This window comes from Microtus pennsylvanicus, chromosome 15 (assembly GCF_037038515.1).
Source record: "Microtus pennsylvanicus isolate mMicPen1 chromosome 15, mMicPen1.hap1, whole genome shotgun sequence".
NCBI lineage: Eukaryota > Metazoa > Chordata > Mammalia > Rodentia > Cricetidae > Microtus > Microtus pennsylvanicus.
This window is the reverse complement of record NC_134593.1, coordinates 16547512-16572140: the sequence shown is the minus strand read 5'-3', so window position 1 is coordinate 16572140 and position 24629 is coordinate 16547512. Positions and strand designations below refer to the sequence as shown.

General features: G+C 42.0%; 1 protein-coding gene and 2 pseudogenes across 2 annotated transcripts in view; 1 reads left to right on the top strand and 2 right to left on the bottom strand.

The window, feature by feature from the left end:
• The window catches only part of Rnf17 (ring finger protein 17), a 109367-nt gene extending 100843 nt beyond the window's left edge, over positions 1–8524 (bottom strand). For both annotated transcript variants that reach the window (XM_075949439.1, XM_075949438.1), the window contains exons 1-2: positions 8398–8524; positions 5576–5670 (exon numbers count right to left, since the gene is read on the bottom strand). In XM_075949439.1, coding sequence (XP_075805554.1) covers positions 5576–5670; positions 8398–8524 — 222 coding nt within the window. The remainder of the gene's footprint in view (positions 1–5575; positions 5671–8397) is intronic.
• Positions 8525–13598: 5074 nt separating this feature from the next.
• LOC142836136 (small ribosomal subunit protein uS19 pseudogene) lies at positions 13599–14333 on the top strand (annotated as a pseudogene).
• Positions 14334–15891: 1558 nt separating this feature from the next.
• LOC142836228 (U6 spliceosomal RNA) lies at positions 15892–15990 on the bottom strand (annotated as a pseudogene).
• Positions 15991–24629: the final 8639 nt, after the last annotated feature.

Below are 24629 nucleotides of genomic sequence, written 5' to 3'. Positions count from 1 at the left end.
AAAGCTAGAAGTTGTGGTCAAGCATTATGCAGACATTAAGAGACCATGAATGCCAGCCCAGACTACTATACCCAGAAAAACTTTCAGTCACCATAAAAGGACAAAAAAAGATATTCCATGACAAAGCCAGATTTAATCAACACCTAGCCACAAATCCAGCCCTACACAAAGTACTAGAAGGAAAACTCCAACCCAAGGAAGTTGGCTATATCAACAAAAACACAGACAATTGATGATCTCACAGCAGCAAATCCCAAAGACGGGAACAACACACAAATTAACATCACCAACAATAAAAACTAAATTAACAGGAAATAGCAATCAATCATTGATCATTAATATCCCTTAATATAAATGGATTCAACTCACCTATAAAAAGACACAGGCTAACAGACTGGATACGAAAACAGAATCCATCCTTCTGCTGCATACAAGAAACATGTCTCAACCTCAAAGACAGACATTGCCTCACAGCAAAGGGTTAGAAAAAAATAACCAATCAAATGGACCTAAGAAAAAAGCTGTTATAGCTATCCTAATATCTAAGAAAATAGACTTCAAAGTCAAATCAATCAAGAGACAAAGAAAGACATTTATTATTAGTCACAGGAAAAATTCATCAAGAGGAAATCTCAATACTGAACATCTATGCCCCACAATACAAAGGCACCCTCAAAGCTTAAATCATACATTAAACCCCACACACTAACAGTGGGAGACTTCAAAACTCCACTCTCACCAGTGGACAGGTCATTCAGACAAAAAATTAACAGAGAAATAAGGAAACTAACAGATGTTATGACTCAAATGGACTTAACAGACCATCTATAGAATATTCTATCCAAACAGAAAGGAATATACCTTCACCTCAGCACCTCATGGAACCTTCTCAAAAACTGACCACATACTTGGTAACAAAACAAACCTCAACTGATACAAAAAACTGGAATAACCCCAGGTATCTTATCAGATCACCATGGCTTAAAACTAGAATCGGGCCCCAAGTGCTTTTACTTGCAAAGCCACCTTTCTGGCTCCAAATATATGCTCTTTATAACACAAGTACTAAAACATATACGTATTTATGACTGAGATGTAGAAAGGTCTGGTTTTAAAATTCTTGGAAGCCATGAAGAAGGAAACACTTCTGAAAAACAAAATACAATAAGCATTAGAGGTAGAGAAGACTTCTAATAGTCTTCTATTTACACAAGACAGTGCTAACCCACTGTATAAAGTAGCCTTACAGTTAAGAGAAAAGATAACTTCAAAAGAGGATATGCAAAGGCTCTGTTAAGGACCCTCAAAGGAGAACAACTAGTAAGTCACATGTATGATACAAGAAAAGTCACTTCATAACAGGGTTATCAAGTGGGTCTCTCTCTCTCTCTCTCTCTCTCTCTCTCTCTCTCTCTCTCTCTCTCTCTCTCTCTCTCTCTCTCTCTCTCTCTGTTTTGTTGAGACAGGGTTTCTCTGTGTAGCTTTGGAGCCTGACCTGGAACTTGCTCTTGTAGACCAGACTGGCCTCGAACTCACAGAGACCCACCTGCCTCTGCTTCCCGAGTGCTGGAATTAAAGGCATGTGCCACCACCCCCAGCAATTATCAAGTAAAATTACAACTTAACAAGGTGATAAACTGCCAAACATTAAAATGAACATGACAATTCAAAATGAATTTCAAAATTTGAATTTTGTAACTAGCAATTACAAGCTTGCTGACAGGTTTTTTTTTTAATGGGAATGGGTTTTAGAAATTGTACAAACCTTGTATTGTAATTAAAATTACTTTATTACATATCCATTATTGTGGACTTTCACAAGAATGGGTAAATGTTGTAAAGAGATAAGGCAGACTACAGGATTCTATTAATTGTCATTACTGTGAAAGGCAAGTATTTGGTATGGAAGAGTTGTTAAGTGAAGATTTTTTTTCCTCAAAATTTATTTTTTATCTTTTAAAAATTATTTGTATTTGTGTGTCTGTGCATGTGAGAGGAGGTACTTGTGAAAGACAGGGGCATTGGATCCCCCAGGACTTGGAGTTATAGATAACTGTTCTGCCCAACATGGGTGTTGGGAGCTGACCTCTGCAAGAACAGTTTGTGCCAATAATCACTAAGTCATCCCTCTCCTGTCCTTCTTCCAACATTCTAAGTAAAATGTGCTACCTATCTATATATTATTCAGTTAGTTAGGTAAGAAAATGTTACTATTAACAAACCACACTATATTAAATGATATTTTAAAGCATATCCTCAAAACTGAGAGCTAAAAAAAAAATCTTAATTTCTGGTTAATTGTGAAATTCTATCTCTACTTAATCTTCCTTAAGCTTATCATTTCCTAGTAAGAGGTTACTGTAACCAGAAACAGATGTGATAAAGGACATTTCTTTTAGAAAATATGAGAAAATATTAAATACAATGATGCAAGATTTCAGTTAAAACTGTATAAAGAATCCTAACTTAAAACGCAGGTATTTAATAATACGTATTATTAAATAAATGCACATGTGCATATATATGTATATGATTGTTTTGCCTGCATGTATATCTACATACCATGTTCATATCTGGGATCTGTGGAGACCAGAAGGGGAAGTTAGATCCCCTGAAACTGGAGTTACAGATAGTCGTGAGCCACCATGTGAGTGCTAGGAATTGAACCTCAGTCTTCTGCAAGAACAGGTACTCTAAATGGCTGAGCCATCTCTCCAAGCCCTGCCACTCTTCTCTCTTAAATTTTGTTACTTTTGTTGCTTATAAATGAAAAAGTGACCCTTATTAGTAGTGTACACTAAATATGCAAAGCACTGGTGTCACTGGGATGTCTCATATGTGCACATTATGTACCTCGCTCATACTCACTCATGCACACCCCAGCTCTTCCCAGCTTCCCCCTCGCTGGCCTCTTCCTTCTCCCAGATAGTCATTTATCTGCTTTTATGTCTTTTTTCTCCCCACTTGATTACAAACAAGTCAACTTTAACATGTTTCTTCTATGATTCTCATCCCAGTGATGTATATAAAAAGGCTTTCCTGCCGGGCGGTGGTGGCGCACGCCTTTAATCCCAGCACTCGGGAGGCAGAGGCAGGCGGATCTCTGTGAGTTCGAGACCAGCCTGGTCTACAAGAGCTAGTTCCAGGACAGGCTCCAAAACCACAGAGAAACCCTGTCTCGAAAAACAAAACAAAACAAACAAACAAACAAAAAAAGGCTTTCCTGTCCAAGACAACAAATTACTTAATTACTTAAAATTTCTTAATTTACTTTTTTTTTTGAGACAGGGTTTCACTATATAACTCTGAATATCCTAAACTCACTATAGACTCGCCTGACCTTGAACTCACAAGAGGCCTGACTCTGTCTCCAGATTGCTGGATTAAAGACATGCATGGACCACCACAACCAACTACATCTGAAATTTTTTATAGTGATATTTCTAATCATATGGCAGTTTAATAATATATACTAATTATCTCTTTATTTGGATGATGATTTACCTTTCCCTTGAACTAACCTATTTTGAAAGTAGTTTAAAGGTCAAGAAAATGGCAATATTTCTAGGGTGCTAGTTATATGATCCTATCACAGTACAGAATCTGTCATTTTGCTGTATAAAATTATATAGAGGTCATTATCAATAACTATTACCAATCAAAAGTGGGTATGGGTAATAGGAAAAAACCATACAACTAGGAAAAACAAATGTAAGCCAATATTGAACTAAATTCAGAAGAACAAAATGTCAATTATAAATGGAATAGTTTCTGGTTTAAATTTTAAGTAAACAGCACTTGATTTCCATGCAAATATAACTATAAATTATCTTTGAATACAAGTATTAAAAAAAAACTCAATATTTAGAGCACAGATACCATTCCAAAGTGATAAACCACATTTCTTAAATTCAGATTGTTGACTAAATTTGGAGTAGATTTTTTTTTATTCTCCCTATACATTATTCCAATATGTCTTAGGTACCAACACAAAAGGAATGGCTACCAGTTTCAGGAAGACTTCCCAGAGATCTAAATAGGGACAATCCAGCAAATCTCAAAATACTGAATATAAACCTTATGACTGTGTCTTAAGGATGGGGATACAGAGGAAAGGATGAGACAGTTCATATCCCTCCCAAAGTAACAATAAAACTTGTCCAAATGTTTCAACCCTAAAAATAAAGCCATTACTTGTAAATACATTCTAGATACTATGTTATTCAAAATCCTAAGAATAAGACACAGATTACTTGGGACAAGGGCAGAGATCGTCTCAGGTGCCTTCTCCTTTCCTTTCCCTTCATGTACATCTCCTCCATCACAAGACTGAATCTGTCAAAATCTACCACCATAATCATGGGAGATGAGGGACTCTGTCTTCATATAACCGCCACACCCGAAGAATTCCATGTCATGAAGATCAAAGTGTACAGGAATTTCCCACAATAAAGGGCACAGATTGTAATTCCAAAGCAGACAAGACAGCAGATATTCTTGTTATAATTAAAGCATTCACAAATTATAGCTTATATAGGTGGATTGTATATAACTTGGAAGCCAATGAACCTACAACTAAATATTAAAAGGTTATTTTAATGCCCTGGAAGTTTACAGAGTATGTTTATATCATTCAGTTGTGATTCTTAAAATCATGATATGAAAAAGCAGGCATTATTCCCATCTCATGAGAGCAAAAGCTCAGAAGAGGCTGACAAAACAAGAGCTCTATTTTTATCTACTCCTCCATATTAAATACTGCCCTGCCGGGGAACAATGGCTATAAATCCAGTCCCTGTCTCCAGTGGAACGGTAAACTTACAGAATTTTACAGTCAGTTCTGTGGAATGTATTATAGAAACCAAACGGTGTTTGTATTTGTCCTAAATGCAAAACACCAATTTGTTCTCACTTTCGAGGGCTGAAAGATTTTAGCCCTAGGTGAACTGCTATATACTTAGAAATATACTTATTTCTGGGGTAAATATTACCATCCAGCAGTTATTTTGCTTTTCTGTCTTTGTACAGCACCATGTCTCTACAAACGACCACTCAAAGATGAAGAGTAGCAGAGTTCCAAGTTTGTTTGCAAGGTTTTGGCATAGAAAATGGGGAAGTATTTTTGAAAGGAATGTATTACACTGATGTAAATAAAAAGAGGTAAGTTTTCCACCAGTGTCTCCCAAGAGTCAAAAATACATGGGCATTATCTAGGACTTTACTTTCTTCATCACTTTGAAGAATGAAAAACTGATAAAAGCGTTTTCTTTGCATTGTAATGTTTATGTCTTATGTACATGTGAACTCATCTGTGCCTGAGAGTGCACACGTATACATCACTCTTTGACATGGGTCTAGGGGATGTGAACTCAAGTCCTCAGGCTTGCTCTGCATGTACTTTAAAGATCCATCTCCTGGCCCATGGACAATTTTATCTTCTGTTAATGCTTCTTTATGAAGAGACTAAACAGTCAAAATATAAGTTTGTAGTTTCTGATTTTGAAACATTTTAGTTGTCTAACATTTTTATCTATAACAAGAGGAATCATTAAATATGAAAGGTTATAAAACTTACCTCACAATCAGGGCATTTACTTGTGGTATATTCTTGAGTTACTAACAGGCACCGTTCACAAAAGGCATGTCCACACTGAAACTCATGGTGGTGACCTAGTGACGAAATTTCATCAATTAAACATTTTACAATTTGTTCATATCTAATGGGGAAATAGCTACCCATCAAAGGGCAAATTCAAAAAGTATTCTATCATACAGGAAAAGAAACCTAGTTTAGTTAGATTGGTTGACTTATTAAAATAACATTTAGGAGAAATGACCAAAGTCAAAGGGGGAGGGGAGAAAATAAGAAGCAAAATCATGCAGGGCTATATATTTGCATGAATCCAGTTTTGAACCTATACAACAATGAATTTTCCAACCTCTTACAATCATACAGAATGTTTTGACATTTTATTTGACCTTTGTAAATATGTCGAACTGGCTGCAAATATTATGTCTAATCAAAAGATGGAAAAACATATTGATAATTTGGCTAATTAAAAAGTTTAATCCAGACTCCAACCTTGTTTCCATGTCCAACTTCATTCTGTTTGCTAACACTACCCTTGGCTAATTTACATTTCTCATCTTATGAAAAGGTTAGGAAAGGCTGAAATGAAACACTGATAAGCATTCTCACATAGTAATCTAAGATGTCAGCAAGGATGAAAACCAGGATAGAAGACAAATGTTACTATTTTCATACACATGACCCACATTAAGATTATTTTTGTAAACCTAACGTTTGTGAAAAGTACCATAACCTCGGCTGAAAATACAGTATCAAGATGTCAAGATGTAAATGTGGACCACTGAGATGGTTCAGTGGGCAAGGGTGCTGTCTGCTAAGCCTGATGGCCTGATCCCTAGAACCTACATAATCGGCGAATTCTTCTTCTGGCTTTCGAATACGTGTATGAGTATACTACACACACACAAAGAGAATGATAATGTATTTGCTTTTTGAGGCGGGTTCTCCAACTGGCCTGGAGCATGTCAAATGGGCTATGTTAGCAGGCAAGTAAGCCCCAGAGATCTGCTTCTGCTTCCCCCCCCTCCCCCGCCCCGTCAAGTACCAGGCACACACAGGGTACATAAGACATACATACAGCCAAAACACCCTTATACGCAAAATAAAATCATTCTTAATAAAGGAAATTAAAGTTAGTAATGTTTTGATAGAACACATTTATGGAACTCTTGCTGAATTATAATATCACCAATTTGACGTTTTACTAAAGTATTTTATTTTTTCATTGAACTGAAAGTAGGCAACAAATTTTAAAGTCATACTTATATTTCAGAGATAATATTACCAAAGCAATAAAAAAATTCTCAATTGTTTTGATAAAATTTCTGATATTGTCCAAGCTGGCCTATAGTATACTTCAGCTTACAAAGCATAACTATTTTACCAGTTGAGCATTTCCAAATCTTGTAAGACAAATGCACAGACAAACCACTGGCTTTAAAAGGTTACACTTAAGAACCTTTTGTAATAATTTTCACCTTAAGATGGACATTTTCTAGGCCAGGCGGTGGTGGCGCACGCCTTTTATCCCAGCACTCGGGAAGCAGAGACAGGTGAATGTCTGTGAGTTCCAGGCCAGCCTGGTCTACACCAAGTTAGTTCCAGGAGGACAGTCTCCAAAGCTACAGAGATACCCCGTCTAAAAAAAAAAAAAAGACATCTTCTAACAGAAGCATTGATCAAAACTCCAAATAGGGCCAGGCCCTAGTGGTACAAGTCTGTAATCCTAATTACTTAGGAGGCTAGAACAAGGGCAGCTAGTTTGCCTAGCATGTACAAGGATCTGGGTTCTCTTCCTGGTACTGAAAAACAAATGCCTCCATAGAGATGATACTCCCCATGGAAAATGCTACCAGCTTTCTCTACAGGAGGTTCTGTCTCCTAAATGGTGTCCATTTTGAAAGAGCCCACTGACCTTTGCTTTTAAAGTAGAAACAGGAAAAGGAACAAAACTTTTTAGTCATTCCAGGTGTTTAGAGTCAACAACTCATTCCTGTTTAAGTTCTCTAAAGTACTCAAGTTACATTAAAATAACCTGAACTTATATATTCGTTTTGTAGATTGTAAATGAGCTTACTAGAAGTATGGTGAACAAAGGCAAACACTCTGTACTGTCACCTCAGAAAACAAAATTCATATCACAACATTCACAAAAGGATCTATAGTTTCCCAAGCAGTGCTTTAAGATAAACTGGGCCTTTTTATCTTATTTATTTATTTATTGACCTAAGTGCTTTTCAGTCTACTTGTTACTCCTACAAGAAAAACTACCCAGGAAAATCAAGTTTCATTCCTTCTTGACCACAGGATCACACAACATTTGTTTTTGTTTCTCAAGACAGGGTTTCTCTGTGTAGCCCTGGCTGTCCGGGAACTCACTCTGTAGACCAGTCTGGCCTCGAACTCACAGAGATCTGCCTGCCTCTGCCTTCTGAGCGCTGGGATTAAAGGTGTGTGCCAACACCACCTGGCCTGTTTTTTTCTTGTTTTGTTTTTGCTTTTTTGTAGCAAAAGGGGTAAAAAATTTGAGGAGGGTGACTCCAGTCAATAATACACTTCTCGGCCCTCTCTTTCATGAGTCTATCAACTGGCGGAAGTGTGAGGGAAAGTGCTCCGGAGACTTGGCAGTGGCCTGGGAAGGGTTAAGGGCGTCTCTGTCCTTCTGGGTGTGTGGAGAGAACCTGGAGGGGTACAACCGCGCACAAGCCATGGCCCCTCACTCCCTCTGGGTCAGGCCCAGTACAACTCCCACAGACGCCAGCCTGCTTACCCCCACGGGGACACCCAGCAACCCCCAGGCTCCTCACCGGAGGCCACCGACACTTTTCTTCCACACCGAGTGCACTGGCACCCAGAAGCACCCTGCGCACTCTTACTCCCCACTTTGTGGCAGGAAGACACGCTGAGCCCCGTTGTCCAGGCCTCGGCCGCCATCGCTCCTCTCTCGGTGGGGAGCAGCAGCACGTGCGAGTCCCAGCTGCCCTTGCGGCAAGGGCCAATCATAGGAGCCCGTGGCCAAGGTAGCCAATCAGGAGGCAGAGAGACTAGGTCCCGCCCCAGGTTACTTCTGCGTGGAGCTGGGCTTTCAGTTTTATCCTGGCCGCCTGCGTTCCAGAAAGAGGCCTTGAGTTTACTTACCCAGGAGTCACCGTGTTACACCCGTAATCGATTCACATTTGGGCTTTGCATATTATTATTTACACCGTGGGGGACCTCAAGCATCAGGTCTTTGGAACAAAGGAGGCCCCTTCTCTGATCTGTGTCAGGGCAGCAAGCTTAGACCTTGATAGCAGCTGTAGCAGAGAAGTCAATTAGCCACCCTTGTGGGAGATCAGTTAATTCCAAACATTACTAACAGCTGCTGCGACTGGTCTGCAAGGTTTTGTCTTGGAAGACATCAGGGATGCCAGCTTGAGAGGCATGTATCAAGTAATAAAGTATTTTAAGATAATAAGTCAAGCCGGGCGGTGGTGGCGCACGCCTTTAATCCCAGCACTCCGGAGGCAGAGGCAGGCGGATCTCTGTGAGTTCGATACCAGCCTGGTCTACAAGAGCTAGTTCCGAGACCAGCACCAAAGCTACAGAGAAACCCTGTCTTGAAAAACCAAAAAAAAAAAAAAAAAAAAAAGATAAGAAGTCAAAACGGTTTACAGTAGTATGGAAAGTCTTCCTAGACATTGCAAGCTTTCCCCTAGACAATAAGAGTAAAACAGGAAGTACGCATTCCGGAGAGAAAGAACACAAGGAGAGACTTCAGCTGGAAGATACAGTGGCTGAGAAATAATTAATTTATAGATCATTCAGCCAGGGTATTGGTTTCCTTAATGTGGGACTTTTGGAGGGGAATTTTGTAGCATCCTGAATATTGGACTTCGCTCTTTAATCAGGAAAGCACCGGAGTGGTTTTGTGAAAAAAGAATGGAAGAATCAGGCAGAAGAAGCGCCTGGAAGTGGCAGGACTGACTCAGCTGTGAAAACTAAAGCCTGTGTATTTAGCTTCTCTTTTCCTGTCTGTGTTGTGTACGTGATTGTATGTTACAAAAATAAAATATAAATTGTGTTCAGAGGCACACCCCTCGTAGAACAGAAACTCATTTTTGTATTTTTTTGTAAAACAATTTTGTACCTTGAATTTTGTACATGTGCATTGAAACACTGTAAAACTGAACATGTAGTATACCTCAGAATCTAGATGTGTGCCATCTACTTGTAAATTGTTATGAACATGATTGCTTTTTTAGAATGTCTTTTGAAAATAGTGACCAATATTTATGGGTATGAAAATAAGCCAACTTTTACCAGTTGAGAACTTTATATAATAGACTGCTTAAAAAGTTTTAATACTACTGCAAAATCCTTGTGCCTTGTTACCTTTGAGAAGAATTATGAATGCTTAAATCTGTCCCCATTTACCCATCCAGTAGTTTTTATTGACTCATTGATAATGGAACTTAAGATGCTTCCTAATACTAATCAAGCCAGTATTCTTATTATGATTATTCTTATGGGGGTTGGGGGTGGGAGGGGGAGGTTTGGTCTCTCTCCCAGCATCTGAAACATTCAACCCTTCCTCTCTTTATCAAACTGGAGTATTTGCAGTCTTTGTAGGTTGCTTTGAATCGTCATGCTGACTAGCACTTGAGCACGTACAACAGTCTTTTTCCTCTAGGTTAGTTTACTTTTGGATTTTGTGTAAGAGTCTGTTTCCCAGGCTGCAAACTTCTGGACTCAGGTGATCTCTCATCTGAGCTTCCACAGCTGTTGGGTTTACAAGCATAAACGCCACTATTCTTCTTGTAGTATAATTTGAATAATAAGACTCTCATTGCATAGAGATTCATTTTGGCCAAAATTTCAATCTGTGATGTAGTACAGGATAGTGGTACTTCTGAATATCAGTGGTATTTCTGACTTATCAGGCATGGGGCAGAGAATTATGCCTTTGGCAATCTCAGAAATTGAATAATCTTGGATAAATCAGGACTAGTGAAGAATACAATGATATGCATTTAGACCCTAATAGTAGGTACTTAATATTAAAAAGAATGCACAAATAAAACAGAGTTGTCTTAATAAGTTAATCTACAATGGCTAGGTCTTTTGTTTGGAACCCTTTATTGCCAATGACTGTGATAAATTTTTACAACTTTGGTGTCTGCTTTTCTCTCTAGTCTCATTTCCCCAGACACACTGTTCTCAGTTTGATAGGTAATTGTAGTCAGATCTTTGGGCCACCAGCTCACAAATAATTTTATAGAGATTTATTATTAATTATAAAACCTTGGCCTTAGCTTAGGCTTGTTCCTAACTAGTCCTTATGACTTAAGCCATATTTTAAAATCTACATTCTGTCACGTGGTGTTACCTCTCTTCCATCTTGCACCTTCTGTTTCCTCTCCACATCTGTCTGGTGACTCTGTCTTTCTTCTCCTCAGAGTTCTTTCTCTGTCCAGAAGTCCTGCCTATACCTCCTGCCTAGCCATTGGCTGTTTAGCTTTTTATTACACCAATCACAACAATACATCTTCACACAGAGTACAAATATCCCACAACAGTGGATCAATTTCTTTCCAATCTCAGAAACTTCTGCCTGGAACTCTCTTCCCTCTGCTATTAAAATTGTTTCTATGTTTTACCCTTAAAAATAAGGAAGCAAAGAATAAAGGTGCAAATGCCCATGTACCTTCCAACCAGTTTAAAAGATAATTTAGTTTTAGGTTGTCGTTTTATTATATGTTAGACTATACTGACTGTTGGTTATGTTTTTAATTCTCCCTTGTGGTCTATACCTTCCACCTAGGTAAGTTTTCTTCTTCAAGGGCATCCTTAAGTGTATTTAAGTAAGAATTTGTTACTGGTGAATGGGGTCAGTTTTTATTTTCATGAAAAGGAATTTTTCTCATTCTCATGCTTTGATGGACTGTTTTGTGATCCCCAACATCTAGGTTATTTTCTCAAATGACTTGACTTATTATTTCTGTTGTTATTGAGAAATCGTGTGTTAAATTGTCATTCCTTAAAAGCAAGTTGTATTTCTTTGGCATTCTATATAGCCACAGTAATTATTTATTGTACCATTTGCTTCTGTGTAGTGATGCCCCAAATACTTGAGATTACAATTTGAATGATGAAATATTTATTTGGCTCATTGGTTTCAGAGACTTTGGTCCATAGCTCTTTGTGTCATAGATTCTGGACCCATGGTGAGGAAGAGCAGTGCCGTGCTGGCAGGATGTATGGAGGAGTTGTTGGCCTCATGGTAGACCAGAAGCCAAAAGAGTGGGTAGAGATTTCAACACATAGAACTTTCCAAGGCACAACCCCCAGTGACCTCTTTCTGTCAGCCACTTTCCACCTCTTTAAGTTTTCAAAACTTACCAAAACAGTGCAAGCAATTTGGAACCAGGCTCACAATGCATACAGGCCTTTTTGGGGAAAGCTTCACATTTGAATCATAAAATTTACCCTATTTGATTGTGGTTGTTGGATTTGAGCAGTTTTGTCTTACAGGTCTTGAAAAGCCTGATTATTTTTGTTTGGAATTTTATTTTTCTTGACAACAAATTGGACTAATTTCTTACAATGCCGCTCATAGTTTTTATTTTTAAACATCTTTGTGCTACCTTCTGGCTAATTTTTTTAGATCCATATCTTACTTAACTCACTATTCACCTGCATCTATTTTGATATTTATTATGACTAGTAGATATTACAATTTCCATGACTACACTTTCTTTCCCTTAACCTCTAAATTTGTACAATATTTTTGGGTAAAATAGTATCCCTTTCTTATGTTTTTAAATTCTACTTTTATTCTTTAATAGTTTTTTTAAGATTTATTAATTTTTATGAGCTTTTTGCACAGTGTGTATGCCTGGTGCCTGTGAAGGCCAGAGGAAGATATCTGACTCCCCTGGAACTAAGATACAGAGAGTTGTGAGCCACTATGTAGGTGCTGGGAACCGAACCCCAGTCCTCCACAGGATTTGTATGTGCTCTTAACTATGGCTCCTTCTCTCAAGCCCCTTCTTTAATATTTTGACCATATCTTATATAGGTTTATAAATTGTTTTTGCTGATTCTTATGCATGATGACTTGCTTCTCCACCTGGTTTTTTATTTGATTACAATTTTTAGTTTGAAAGTACTTAGCTTGGAGTCTTGTGAGGCTTATGTTAAAAATACATTTCTCTAAGTTTTATTGCTTTTTTTCCTGGTGCCCCACGGTATCTTGTATTTAAGATCACTTGTTTGTTGTGTAGTAACAGCTGTTACTATCTATCTGAAGCTGGCCTAGCACTTGCTATAGTTCTCAGACTGATCCCTACTCATGCTTCCTGTACCTTCCAAGTACTGAAATCACAGGTGTATGCCACTAACCATGATGATGCTCTATTAACTCTCTCTCTCTCTCTCTCTCTCTCTCTCTCTCTCTCTCTCTCTCTCTCTCTCTCTCTCTCTCTCTCTCTCTCTCTGCCTTGTCTTATCCTGGATTACCTGATTACTCAAAGATCATGATTTCAAATTCCAAATCCACCCGGAGACAAGTAAATATTCTAGATTACCAGAGGAGTGTTTTCTGAACTAAAGGTCATACAAGATTGACAAATTTCTTTGCCTTTCGGTCTACCTGCTTACTCCCACTGTAGTAGATCCTGCCATGAAAATGCTTGAGCCAGTAGCCACTTAGTTTTTATATTATTTTTTTAATAAAAAGAATTCAGTGAGTATACTATAAGGTTGCTAAGTGGAATTTGCTCTCATTTCTCTAGTGATTGGTTTAGTGGAGTGGTACCTCTCAAGGTTATTATTCATTTGGGCTCCTGTAGTCTCATCTCTTGGTCCTTTTTGCTCTTATAAATATGGGACAATCTTTCTTTATTCTAGATTCCATCCCTGATATACTCTTCTGGTCTGTGACTTTTTTTTTTGTTTATATCTTTTATTTAGAGACACTTTAGTTTTCTGTGATTTTTCAATAAGATTTCTGATTTGCGGCTTCCTTTTCCGAGTCGCCGCCAAGATGGCCGAGGTGGAGCAGAAGAAGAAGCGGACCTTCCGCAAGTTCACCTACCGCGGCGTGGACCTGGACCAACTGCTGGATATGTCCCATGAGCAGCTGATGCAGCTCTACAGCGCCAGGCAGAGGTGACGCCTCAACCGCGGCCTGCGGCGGAAGCGGCACTCGTTGCTCAAGCGCCTGAGAAAGGCCAAGAAGCAGGCGCCGCCCATGGAGAAGCCCGAGGTGGTGAAGACCCACCTGCGGGACATGATCATCCTGCCCGAGGTAGTGGGGAGCATGGTGGGCGTGTACAACGGCAAGACCTTCAACCAGGTGGAGATCAAGCCGGAGATGATCGGCCACTACCTGGGTGAGTTCTCCATTACTTACAAGCCTGTGAAGCACGGCCGGCCTGGCATCGGTGCCACCCACTCCTCACGCTTCATCCCCCCTCAAGTAGCTGTGGCCAATAAAGATTCATGTTCAAAAAAAAAAAAAAAGATTTCTGATTTGCTTTTAAAAATTCTCTTATGATAAACACTCTCCTTATTATCTTCCATAATTCATTCCACATTCCATGACATATTTATTGCACAAATAACTTGCATAAGTTCCATTACCTTCACTTTAAAAATCAATTTGATTTCTCATGTTTTCTTAGATGAGCAGGGGGTGCCAGGTATCAAAACCACTGAATGTCGGTTGGTCATGGTGTTTCACACCTTTGATCCCAACACCTAGGAAGCTGTGGCAGGCAGATCTCTGTAAGTTTGAGGCCAGCCTGATCTACATGGTGAGTTCTACATGGCCGGGGCTACACAGTGAGATTCTGTCTTAAAAATAAGCAAAACAACAACAACAAAACAAAAAACAAAACCAACCAAACTACAAGGACACAATAATTTTAACAGTGTCGAGAATTTTAATTTATCCTTTATATGTTTTTGTAATACAATCTCAAAGTACATTGAGCAAATGCATGTGCGTACACACATACATACACACACAGAGAGGTGTGGGGAGAGGGAGGGAGAGACGGAGGAAGGAGAGATTAATTTCATAATAGCATTTCACCTTTGGTTTTGGTTTTATCTTTAATATAACTTTGTGTTTGCCATTTTTACTAAGGAAGCAGGTAGTAAGTAACGTTATTGTAAACATGCAGCATGCACCCAGTGCTAGTTTAATGCTGTTGTTATACTTATGTGCTGTGTTTCTCGGCACCACCAGATGGTAGGCGGTAGGGAGAACATACCAACCAGCGTGCCACGGTCTCGAAATGCACCAGACAGCACTGGACTCATAACATCTGCACTTGCTACTTTGTCTCTGGAGGGGTGTGATATGAAAACCATGAAATTCTCAAAGTAATAATAATAATAAAGGTACAGGCTATTTTCCATATATATCCCAGAAAAGGTAGAATACCCAACTCTTTTCAGAAATGATTGGCCTTTATTTCTTAAAAATTAAAAGGTGGTGGGACGGGAAGAAGCTTTGGAAGGCCCTCTCCTGGTCATCTTTTTGTTTAGAGTGGTGAAGCCAAGGCTAAGAACTACTCTGACTTTACTGGGCTGAGTAAGAGCCCTAGCTATTCTGATTTCCAAACTCTGCAATCACTTTTCTTTCTTCCTTTTTAATTTTTATTTTATTTATACATTTTTTTTAATTTTCAGAAGACTCCATTTAGGGAATGAAAACAGATGAAATATGGGGCCAGTGAACAGATATCATAGCAGCCTTGGGGAAGAGTTAGGAGGCTTTTTTTGCATCTCTTGCTTTTATGATGTGTTAGTGAAGAGAACCAGGGTTGTACACCTCAAGCTTGAACTTGGCCAGCAGAGAGTGACTCCTCTTTCTAGACATTGGTGTGCTTAAGAATCCATGTTACCCATGCTTGCAACCCTGAGGTTCTGCCTCTATGGCTGGGAGCAAATCTCCAGTGTGTGCGCTTTAATAGCTGTTCTGGTGGTTGATGCCACTGGCCTGTGTCATGCACTGAAAAGCCTTGCCTTACAGAGTGGAGATTTTATCTCTTTACCCTTCTGTAGCCTCTCCATTTCAAAGCATCCACTACCGCTGACTGCCTCAGCTTTTCTGGGTGACTGGGTTTATTTACACTGAGTTAACATTAATTATCTCAAAAGGGCGGAGTCTATCCAAGCCCAGGCCATGAGCCTTCTCTGAGGTGATGTGAGTGAAGAAAGGGTGTTTGGGGTTGACCTTTTCCCCCTATTGTTTAAAAAATTTAAATTTATTTTTTTTTATCAATAGGTAAGAAATAAAAGTTGTATATATTAAGAATATGGACTGCTTCACGAACCTGCCTGTCACCCTGTTCAGGAGTCATGATCTTGTCTGTATTGTTCTAGTTTTAATATATGTGCTGCTGAAGCAAGCGTTAGAGTTAGAGTAGACTTTCAGTAGTAAATAGCCTATTGTCTGAAACTTTTCTCCGTGATGCTTTCACACTGTCCTTCTTGGTTGCATACCACTTGAGTGCCAGGCATTCCTACCAGAGGGTGTGACTCTGATTGTAAGCACCCACACCTGCAGAGGCCGCGCACACCTGCTGCTTCTCCTACCTGCCCTTCTCTGTGGAGGGAAGACTTCCTCATCACAAAAGAATAAAAACTCACTGCTCTGTTCTCATACTGTCTCCTGGTGTTGGTGGCTGCTGGTTTTGTTGCTAAGGCCATCCTGACCTCTAGCTCTAGTTAGATATCATTAAATTTGTCTCACCAATCCTGGCTACCATCCTGACAGTGCTGGCATCAACTGCGATTATAGCTTCAAAGAGAAGATGAAGGCATGATAGATTTCTTCAGACTTGTCATCCTGAATCAACTCTACGCTCACTTTCTCCCTCCTACATTCTTCCCTATCCTTCAACCTTCCAGGGAAATCTCTCAGTTTTACTCTGTAAGCAAATCATCTGCTTCCAGCCTTTCATAATTATTTCCCAAGTCTCTTCAGGAATACAGGACAGCAATCACCTGATGCATCACAGCTGATCAAGTTAAGACTCTCCCCCTGCTACATGACCAGAGGACCCCCTCTTCAGTTGACTCAGATCAACCCCTTCCAAGAAAGACATCAGCAGAAAACAGCAATAACACTTCTGTCCTGCATTTTTATATCTTCTCAACACATGAGTGACAAAGATGCCCCCTTGCCATGAATAAACATGGTCCTGCCTAAGGTCTGACCAAACCTCTCTTTCTACCTCCTATTTGTCTCTCTGGAGCTGCCTTTCAATAATCTAACAGACCTCACCATGACTCATCCTGAGATTCCTTTCCATGGTGCAAGTCGAGGTCCCAGCAGAGTAGATCCAGCTCGGGCTCTGAGGTACAGCTGGCAACATCAAGTCGTATTCCCTCCTGACTGGGCACAGCAGAGGGTGCCCACAACATGGCGTAGCGGGACCAAGCCCATCTATCCGATAAGGCTTCTAGGGACAAACCCTGGGGCCTGTCCTTTAGAAATCATTGCTCCTATTTTTATTCCTCTCTTATTATCTTCGAATTTTAATTAGCTAGCAAGTCACAAATGTCCTTCTGGAATTCCTCATGGACTGTTTTCACTGGTCTTCCCTCTGTCACCCAGTCCTCTACTTCATCTTCCTGTACTCCTCCCTGTACTCCTCCCTGTGTGTCCTCTCCTAGGAATCACCTCCCCACTTCCATGTCACTTGTGTTCTAGTACCTGTCCTTAAAGCCTGATGGTCTCCTTTCCTGTTCTATTTCCCCACTCATTCTCACATAAACACACACACACACACACACACACACACACACACACACACACACATACACACATATATATATACACATACATATACATACATATATATGAGAGAGGACATGTGGTGTTGGTCTTCCAGAGCCTAGGTTATCACACTAAACAATATTTCCCAATTTTATCTATCTTCCCACAAATGTTTATTTTTTAAGGTTAAATATAATTCTGTTGAGTGTATGTACCACATTTGTGCTTCTGGTCATCTCTTGATGGCCACCTAGGCAGATTCCACCACCTTGCTGTTATGAAGAAGGCAGCAAGAAACATGGTGTGTGATCATCACTGTAGTGGGATCCAGGCCCGCCCCTTCTCTTTGTATCATCACTGTAGTAGGATCCAGGCCCGCCCCTTCTCTTTGTATCAGCACTGTAGTAGGATCCAGGCCCGCCCCTTCTCTTTGTGTCAGCACTGTAGTAGGATCCAGGCCCGCCCCTTCTCTTTGTGTCAGCACTGTAGTAGGATCCAGGCCCGCCCCTTCTCTTTGTATCAGCACTGTAGTAGGATCCAGGCCCGCCCCTTCTCTTTGTATCAGCACTGTAGTAGGATCCAGGCCCGCCCCTCTTCTTTGTATCAGCACTGTAGTAGGATCCAGGCCCGCCCCTTCTCTTTGTATCAGCACTGTAGTAGGATCCAGGCCCGCCCCTTCTCTTTGTATCAGCACTGTAGTAGGATCCAGGCCCGCCCCTTCTCTTTGTATCATCACTGTAGTAGGATCTAGGCCCGCCCCTTCTCTTTGTATCAGCACTGTAGTAGGATCCAGGCCCGCCCCTTCTCTTTGTATCAGCACTGTAGTAGGATCCAGGCCCGCCCCTTCTCTTTGTATCAGCACTGTAGTAGGATCCAGGCCCGCCCCTTCTCTTTGTATCAGCACTGCAGTAGGATCCAGACCCGCCCCTTCTCTTTGTATCATCACTGTAGTAGGATCCAGGCCCGCCCCTTCTCTTTGTATCATCACTGTAGTAGGATCCAGGCCCGCCCCTTCTCTTTGTATCATCACTGTAGTGGGATCCAGGCCCGCCCCTTCTCTTTGTATCAGCACTGTAGTAGGATCCAGGCCCGCCCCTTCTCTTTGTATCAGCACTGTAGTAGGATCCAGGCCCGCCCCTTCTCTTTGTATCAGCACTGTAATAGGATCCAGGCCCGCCCCTTCTCTTTGTATCAGCACTGTAGTAGGATCCAGGCCCGCCCCTTCTCTTTGTATCATCACTGTAGTAGGATCCAGGCCCGCCCCTTCTCTTTGTATCATCTCTGTAGTAGGATCCAGGCCCGCCCCTTCTCTTTGTATCATCACTGTAGTAGGATCCAGGCCCGCCCCTTCTCTTTGTATCAGCACTGTAGTAGGATCCAGGCCCGCCCCTTCTCTTTGTATCAGCACTGTAGTAGGATCCAGGCCCGCCCCTTCTCTTTGTATCAGCACTGTAATAGGATCCAGGCCCGCCCCTTCTCTTTGTATCAGCACTGTAATAGGATCCAGGCCCGCCCCTTCTCTTTGTATCAGCACTGTAATAGGATCCAGGCCCGCCCCTTCTCTTTGTATCAGCACTGTAGTAGGATCCAGGCCCGCCCCTTCTCTTTGTATCAGCACTGTAATAGGATCCAGGCCCGCCCCTTCTCTTTGTATCAGCACTGTAGTAGGATCCAGGCCCGCCCCTTCTCTTTGTATCAGCACTGTAATAGGATCCAGGCCCGCCCCTTCTCTTTGTATCAGCACTGTAATAGGATCCAGGCCCGCCCCTTCTCTTTGTATCAGCACTGTAATAGGATCCAGGCCCGCCCCTTCTCTTTGTATCAGCACTGTAATAGGATCCAGGCCCGCCCCTTCTCTTTGTACCATCACTGTAGTAGGATCCAGGCCTGCCCCTTCTCTTTGTATCAGCACTGTAATAGGATCCAGGCCCGCCCCTTCTCTTTGTATCAGCACTGTAGTAGGATCCAGGCCCGCCCCTTCTCTTTGTATCAGCACTGTAATAGGATCCAGGCCCGCCCCTTCTCTTTGTATCAGCACTGTAATAGGATCCAGGCCCGCCCCTTCTCTTTGTATCAGCACTGTAGTAGGATCCAGGCCCGCCCCTTCTCTTTGTATCAGCACTGTAGTAGGATCCAGGCCCGCCCCTTCTCTTTGTATCAGCACTGTAATAGGATCCAGGCCCGCCCCTTCTCTTTGTATCAGCACTGTAGTAGGATCCAGGCCCGCCCCTTCTCTTTGTACCATCACTGTAGTAGGATCCAGGCTCTCCCCTTCTCTTTGTATCATCACTGTAGTAGGATCCAGGCCCGCCCCTTCTCTTTGTATCAGCACTGTAGTAGGATCCAGGCCCGCCCCTTCTCTTTGTATCAGCACTGTAGTAGGATCCAGGCCCGCCCCTTCTCTTTGTACCATCACTGTAGTAGGATCCAGGCTCTCCCCTTCTCTTTGTATCATCACTGTAGTAGGATCCAGGCCCGCCCCTTCTCTTTGTGTCATCACTGTAGTAGGATCCAGGCCCGCCCCTTCTCTTTGTGTCTGTTGCTAGCAGCCCTTTTCTGACTCTAGCAGCCCTTTCACTCGCCTCTTCTTATGTGAGGTGACTTTCTGTGCATCTTTGCTATCGCCCTTGATGCGCTGATGAGAATTTCCTTCTTGCAGGGCCTTTATTTCTGTCTCTGTTGGGCTTAGTGAGCAGACGCTGTACCCTCCCCAGTGACAACCAGGTGGTTGCTGGGCTCAGGCCATGAGTTTCTGCCTAAGGATACTTTCCCTAGAACTCTACTGTGGCCTTTGACCTTTCAGCTAGCCCCTGAAACACTACCACTTTGTGCCTGACAGGAAGTCTCCCTGATCACTCAGGAGACACTGTACCTCTTGCTGTTTGTACCACATCCTGTCCTGGATTGATAGCTTCCTGGTAAATATGGCTTTTCTTTCCAAAGCTTCATTTCTCCTCTGGAGTGGCCAGCACCCTGGCAAGCATGGGGCGGTATGCCTCGGCAGGCACTTGCTTTGTTTAAAGGATGAATTTGAAGACAAGAAACTGTTATCATTCATAAAAGGTGGTAACCCGAAGCCGGTACCACGAGGGGCAGCGTTGGGCCACCTGAGGCATTGGCGGGTCCCCTTGGCGGATGAGAGACAGACAGATACGCCATGCAGAGAGAGCTGGGGTATAGAGTTTACTTATTAGTAAGTTACAGAGAAGAGACGAGGAGGAGGGGGGAAGGGGAGAAGAGGGGAAGAGGGGGGGGTAGAAGCTGCCTCTTCAGAAAAGGTGGGGGTGGGGAGAGAGAGAGAGAGAGAGAGAGAGAGAGAGAGAGAGAGAGAGAGAGAGAGAGAGAGAGAGAGAAGCTGCCTCTTCAGAAAAGGGAGGAAGGGAGGGGGGGAGAGGGAGAGCTGGAGAGGAGGACGGAGATAGGTTTGCCGCTGGAAGGGGGGGGTGGATTGAGAGTGGGCGGGACTGGTCTCTTAAAGGGACAGGGTACCAGTTGACAGAGGAGGCCAGCGGATTCCAACAGAAACTCCATTTTGTAAACACAAAATATAAACAGCCATCACACAAAGAAATCCCAGTAAATTCTAGAGCTGATATGCTGTGCTCTGCAGTAACTCCTTTATCTTCAGAATGACTAGTGTGTGTGTGTGTGGGGGGTATATTCATTTTAAACAAGTAGGCTTTCCCGTTACATTTCCATTAGAATCTCTGCACTGAGACATGTCAGTGGGACATCTGTGTCAATATATGCCCCAATATGTCAGTGTGATGATTAGCAAGTAGGAATGGGGCCCTAAGAGAAAGGAGCCTGTTGAGAGATCTGGTCTGAAGTAGGAAAAGTAAGTAGCATCTAAGAAACAACAAAGTCAAAACAGAAAACAAACTGCAGAGCAGGTCAAGCCCAGCTGGCAGCAGTTCTGCAGAGCGGTTCAGAGAAAACAAGGGGCAGTTTGCTCTCCCTTTTCATTGCAAAGGGATAATTTTTTTAAAGGGTAAGATCATATAAAGTAAACAAGTGTTAAAGGCTTTATTTAAGCTTGTAATTTGGGGAGGGAACTAGGCAGTTATAGTTGTTCTAACTGGTTCAAAGGAGCCTGGAAGCCCAAGCTTATCTAGAATGCAGGAACGTCACTGATCGTGCAGAGGAGGCAGAACTGGCTTTTCCAGGGAGGGGAGTCTTTCCCCAGGACTGGGTCACTGCAGATCTACAGACAAACACTGCTTTGCAAGGCTATTGTTCTTACACCCTGTTCTAAAACAGAACCCTTTTGTGGCCCCATCCCCAAGTTTTATTCACTGAGCTACTGACCTCTAGAGCTCAGTTTCCTTGGTGTGAAGCAAGTTTGATGAGGTCGATGGGGCCTATTGTAGGCATTAGATAGTTAATAACAAATATTGCCAGGTGGTGGTGGCGCACACCTTTAATCCCAGCACTCAGGAGGCAGAGGCAGGTGAATCTCTGAGTTTGAGGCCACTCTGAATCCCAGAGCGAGTTTCAGGACATCCAGGGCTACACAGAGAAACCCTGTCTTGAAAAGCACAACAAAAAAAATATTGATTTCAGTCATTGTTCTTTATTTGTTGTTGTTGTTTATTATATTTATTATAGTTTGCAGTGCTGGGCAATAGAAACCAGGGCTCTAAACATGACAGTGAAATGTTCTACCACTGAACAATATCCCTGAGCATTTTTTAAAATAGTGAAATAGTGAAAAAAATTAGAGAAGGAAGGAATACATTGCTTACATTGATCCTACACTGGTTGTAGGTAAAGGGTGGGGTGAGGCACAACAACGCAGTGGACAGAAGGACCACAAGGAGACATCACCCTTGCTTCTGGATTGGCTGTGTTTGTCAACGGGGTACAGAAGCACCAAGAGAAGGAACTGAGTTAAGTCTTTAACATGCATTATAGACTGTGCATTGGTGTTTTGACAGCAGCCGGGAGTTTGGTAACAGACCGACCTCCCATTTCTCATCCGCTCTAGCCTCAAGATCTTGTAATTAAATTTAGGACATCTTAGAAATGTTATCATCGGCATCCCCTGGGGATGGACCCTACACCCTCTGTGGATAAAGGGAGACTACTGTACTTGCCTCAGTGTCTTCTTTTCCCTTCATCTTGATCATAATGTGATCAGTTAGGATGATTTTGGTAGCCTTTTGTGGGCTGAGTTGAAACATCTACAGGTGATCTCCATTATAAAATCCTTATTGGAATCTATTTGATCAGTTATAGCCCTGCCCCCACCAGGTGACTCCCATGTTGGCCCCACACCTTTCACCACCAGCCTAGGCTGAGCCCAGAGCTATCTTGAGAAACTCACTGAGTCCTAGTCCATCAAGATCCAGAGATTGTAATACATCACCTGGATGGGACCCACCTTTGTGAGTCAGCTTCATTAGCCTGTTTTTATGGAAGCCCAACCCATCACACTATCTTAGAGACCTTAGGCTAAGACGCTTCCTGATCCTCTAGCTCAGAGAGTCTGGTTTCTTTTCTCCCAGGGCTTTGCTCATCTGTCCCTATCCAGAATTCTCTCTGCTCCTGACAAGTGACTTCTCATTTTCCTCTTCAGGAACACTCTACCCCATCCCAACAGTCTTGTGATATCATTTTAATTTCAAACCTTTATTTCAGATTACTTTCTTTCTTTCCTTTTTTTTTTTTGTTTGTTTTTTTCAAGGTAGGGTTTCTCTGTGTAGCTTTGTTGCCTGTCCTGGAACTCGCTCAAACTCACAGAGATCCACCTGCCTCCCGAGTGCAGTGATTAAAAAGGCATGCCACTGCCCAGCTGACTATTTTCTTCTGTCCTATCACCAGAGCAGCAGCTTTCTCTCTGTCTCTCTCTGCTATTCCCTCCCTCCCTCTGCGTGTGTGGTGGGGGTTGGGGACATTTCCTTTTCCAGTCTGGAGTCTGAGTCTCACAACACTGGGCAAGTGCTCTACCACTGAGCTACACCCCCAGTTCTGTTCTGTGTTCACCTTTGCTACGGGAAGGTAAAGCCTCTCTTGAGCCAGGCTTGATGGGTAGTACAGGTTTAATCACAACTATTTGGGAGGCTAAGGCAGAGGGATGCCAAGTTCAAAACCTTTCTAGACTACCAGGTGAGTTCAAGGCTAGCCTAGGCAACTTGGCACAATTGTGCCTCAAAATAAATAAATAAATAAATAAATAAATAAATAAATAAATAAATAAAAGATAGGGCTAGGTATGTAGCTTTTAGTATAACTTATATTTGATGCTTGCCAGAGCTTTCACATCGTAAAAGGCAAGATATATGTATTGTTTATCATTGCCAGCGGTACTATGCATTGGTACGATTTATCTAAGTATAAATTTGGCAATGTGCATCAAGAACTTTTGCAGTGCTTTGGGGGAGATAGCTATGCCAGCAGAGTGCTTTCCTGGCAAGCATGAGGCCCTGAGTTTGGCCCTCAAACCTATTTAAAAATGCCAGGCATGGGGCCGTCACACGTGCTTGTAATCTCTGTTTGGCAGGGTGGAGACAGGTAAATATCCAGGGAAGGAAGATTTCCTTTCTGGCGAAGGAAGCTTATTACTAGCTTGCTGGTGAGCTCCAGCCTGGTGACAGGGCCTGCCTCAAAGAGAATGGGTGGATTCCAGACAATGACACTGAAATAGTCCTCCGGCTTCCACATACATGTGCACATAAGTACCTGCGCACAGACACACACACACACTGAAACTAAGAAAAAAATTAATGCTTTTAATTCCCTAATTTAATTTAATTTAGTTTTGTTTTGAGACAGGGGTTCTCTGAAGCTTTGGAGCATGTCCTGGAACTAGCTCTTGTAGACCAGGCTGGCCTCGAAATCACAGAGATTCATCTGCCTCTGCCTCCCAAGTGGTGGGATTAAAGGTATGTTTCACCACCTCCCAGCTCCTAATTTAATTTTTGAGAAATACATAAAAAATTAATCAGAGATACTGTCAAGAGATTTAAAGACAAGATGCAGACTTTTAAAGAAAAAAGACAGAAATAAATGAACATCGACTTCAAATTTAAATACTTTCCCTCTTGATCCTACCACGTTAAATATTAGACTTTGTATCAGAGAGCTTGCTGTTTCCCACCAGCCCTGGCAGAGCTGAGAGTTGCCAGTCTCTCAGCCACAAGCACTCAGGTGGTCTGGCAGAAAACAGAGGAAGACAGGTGACACCTAGACAGCTTGAGCTGCCTTTCAGGGCTAGGACGAGGGCTTCCTCACCCTGTCCATAACCCTGGAGAGGGTTTCTAGTTC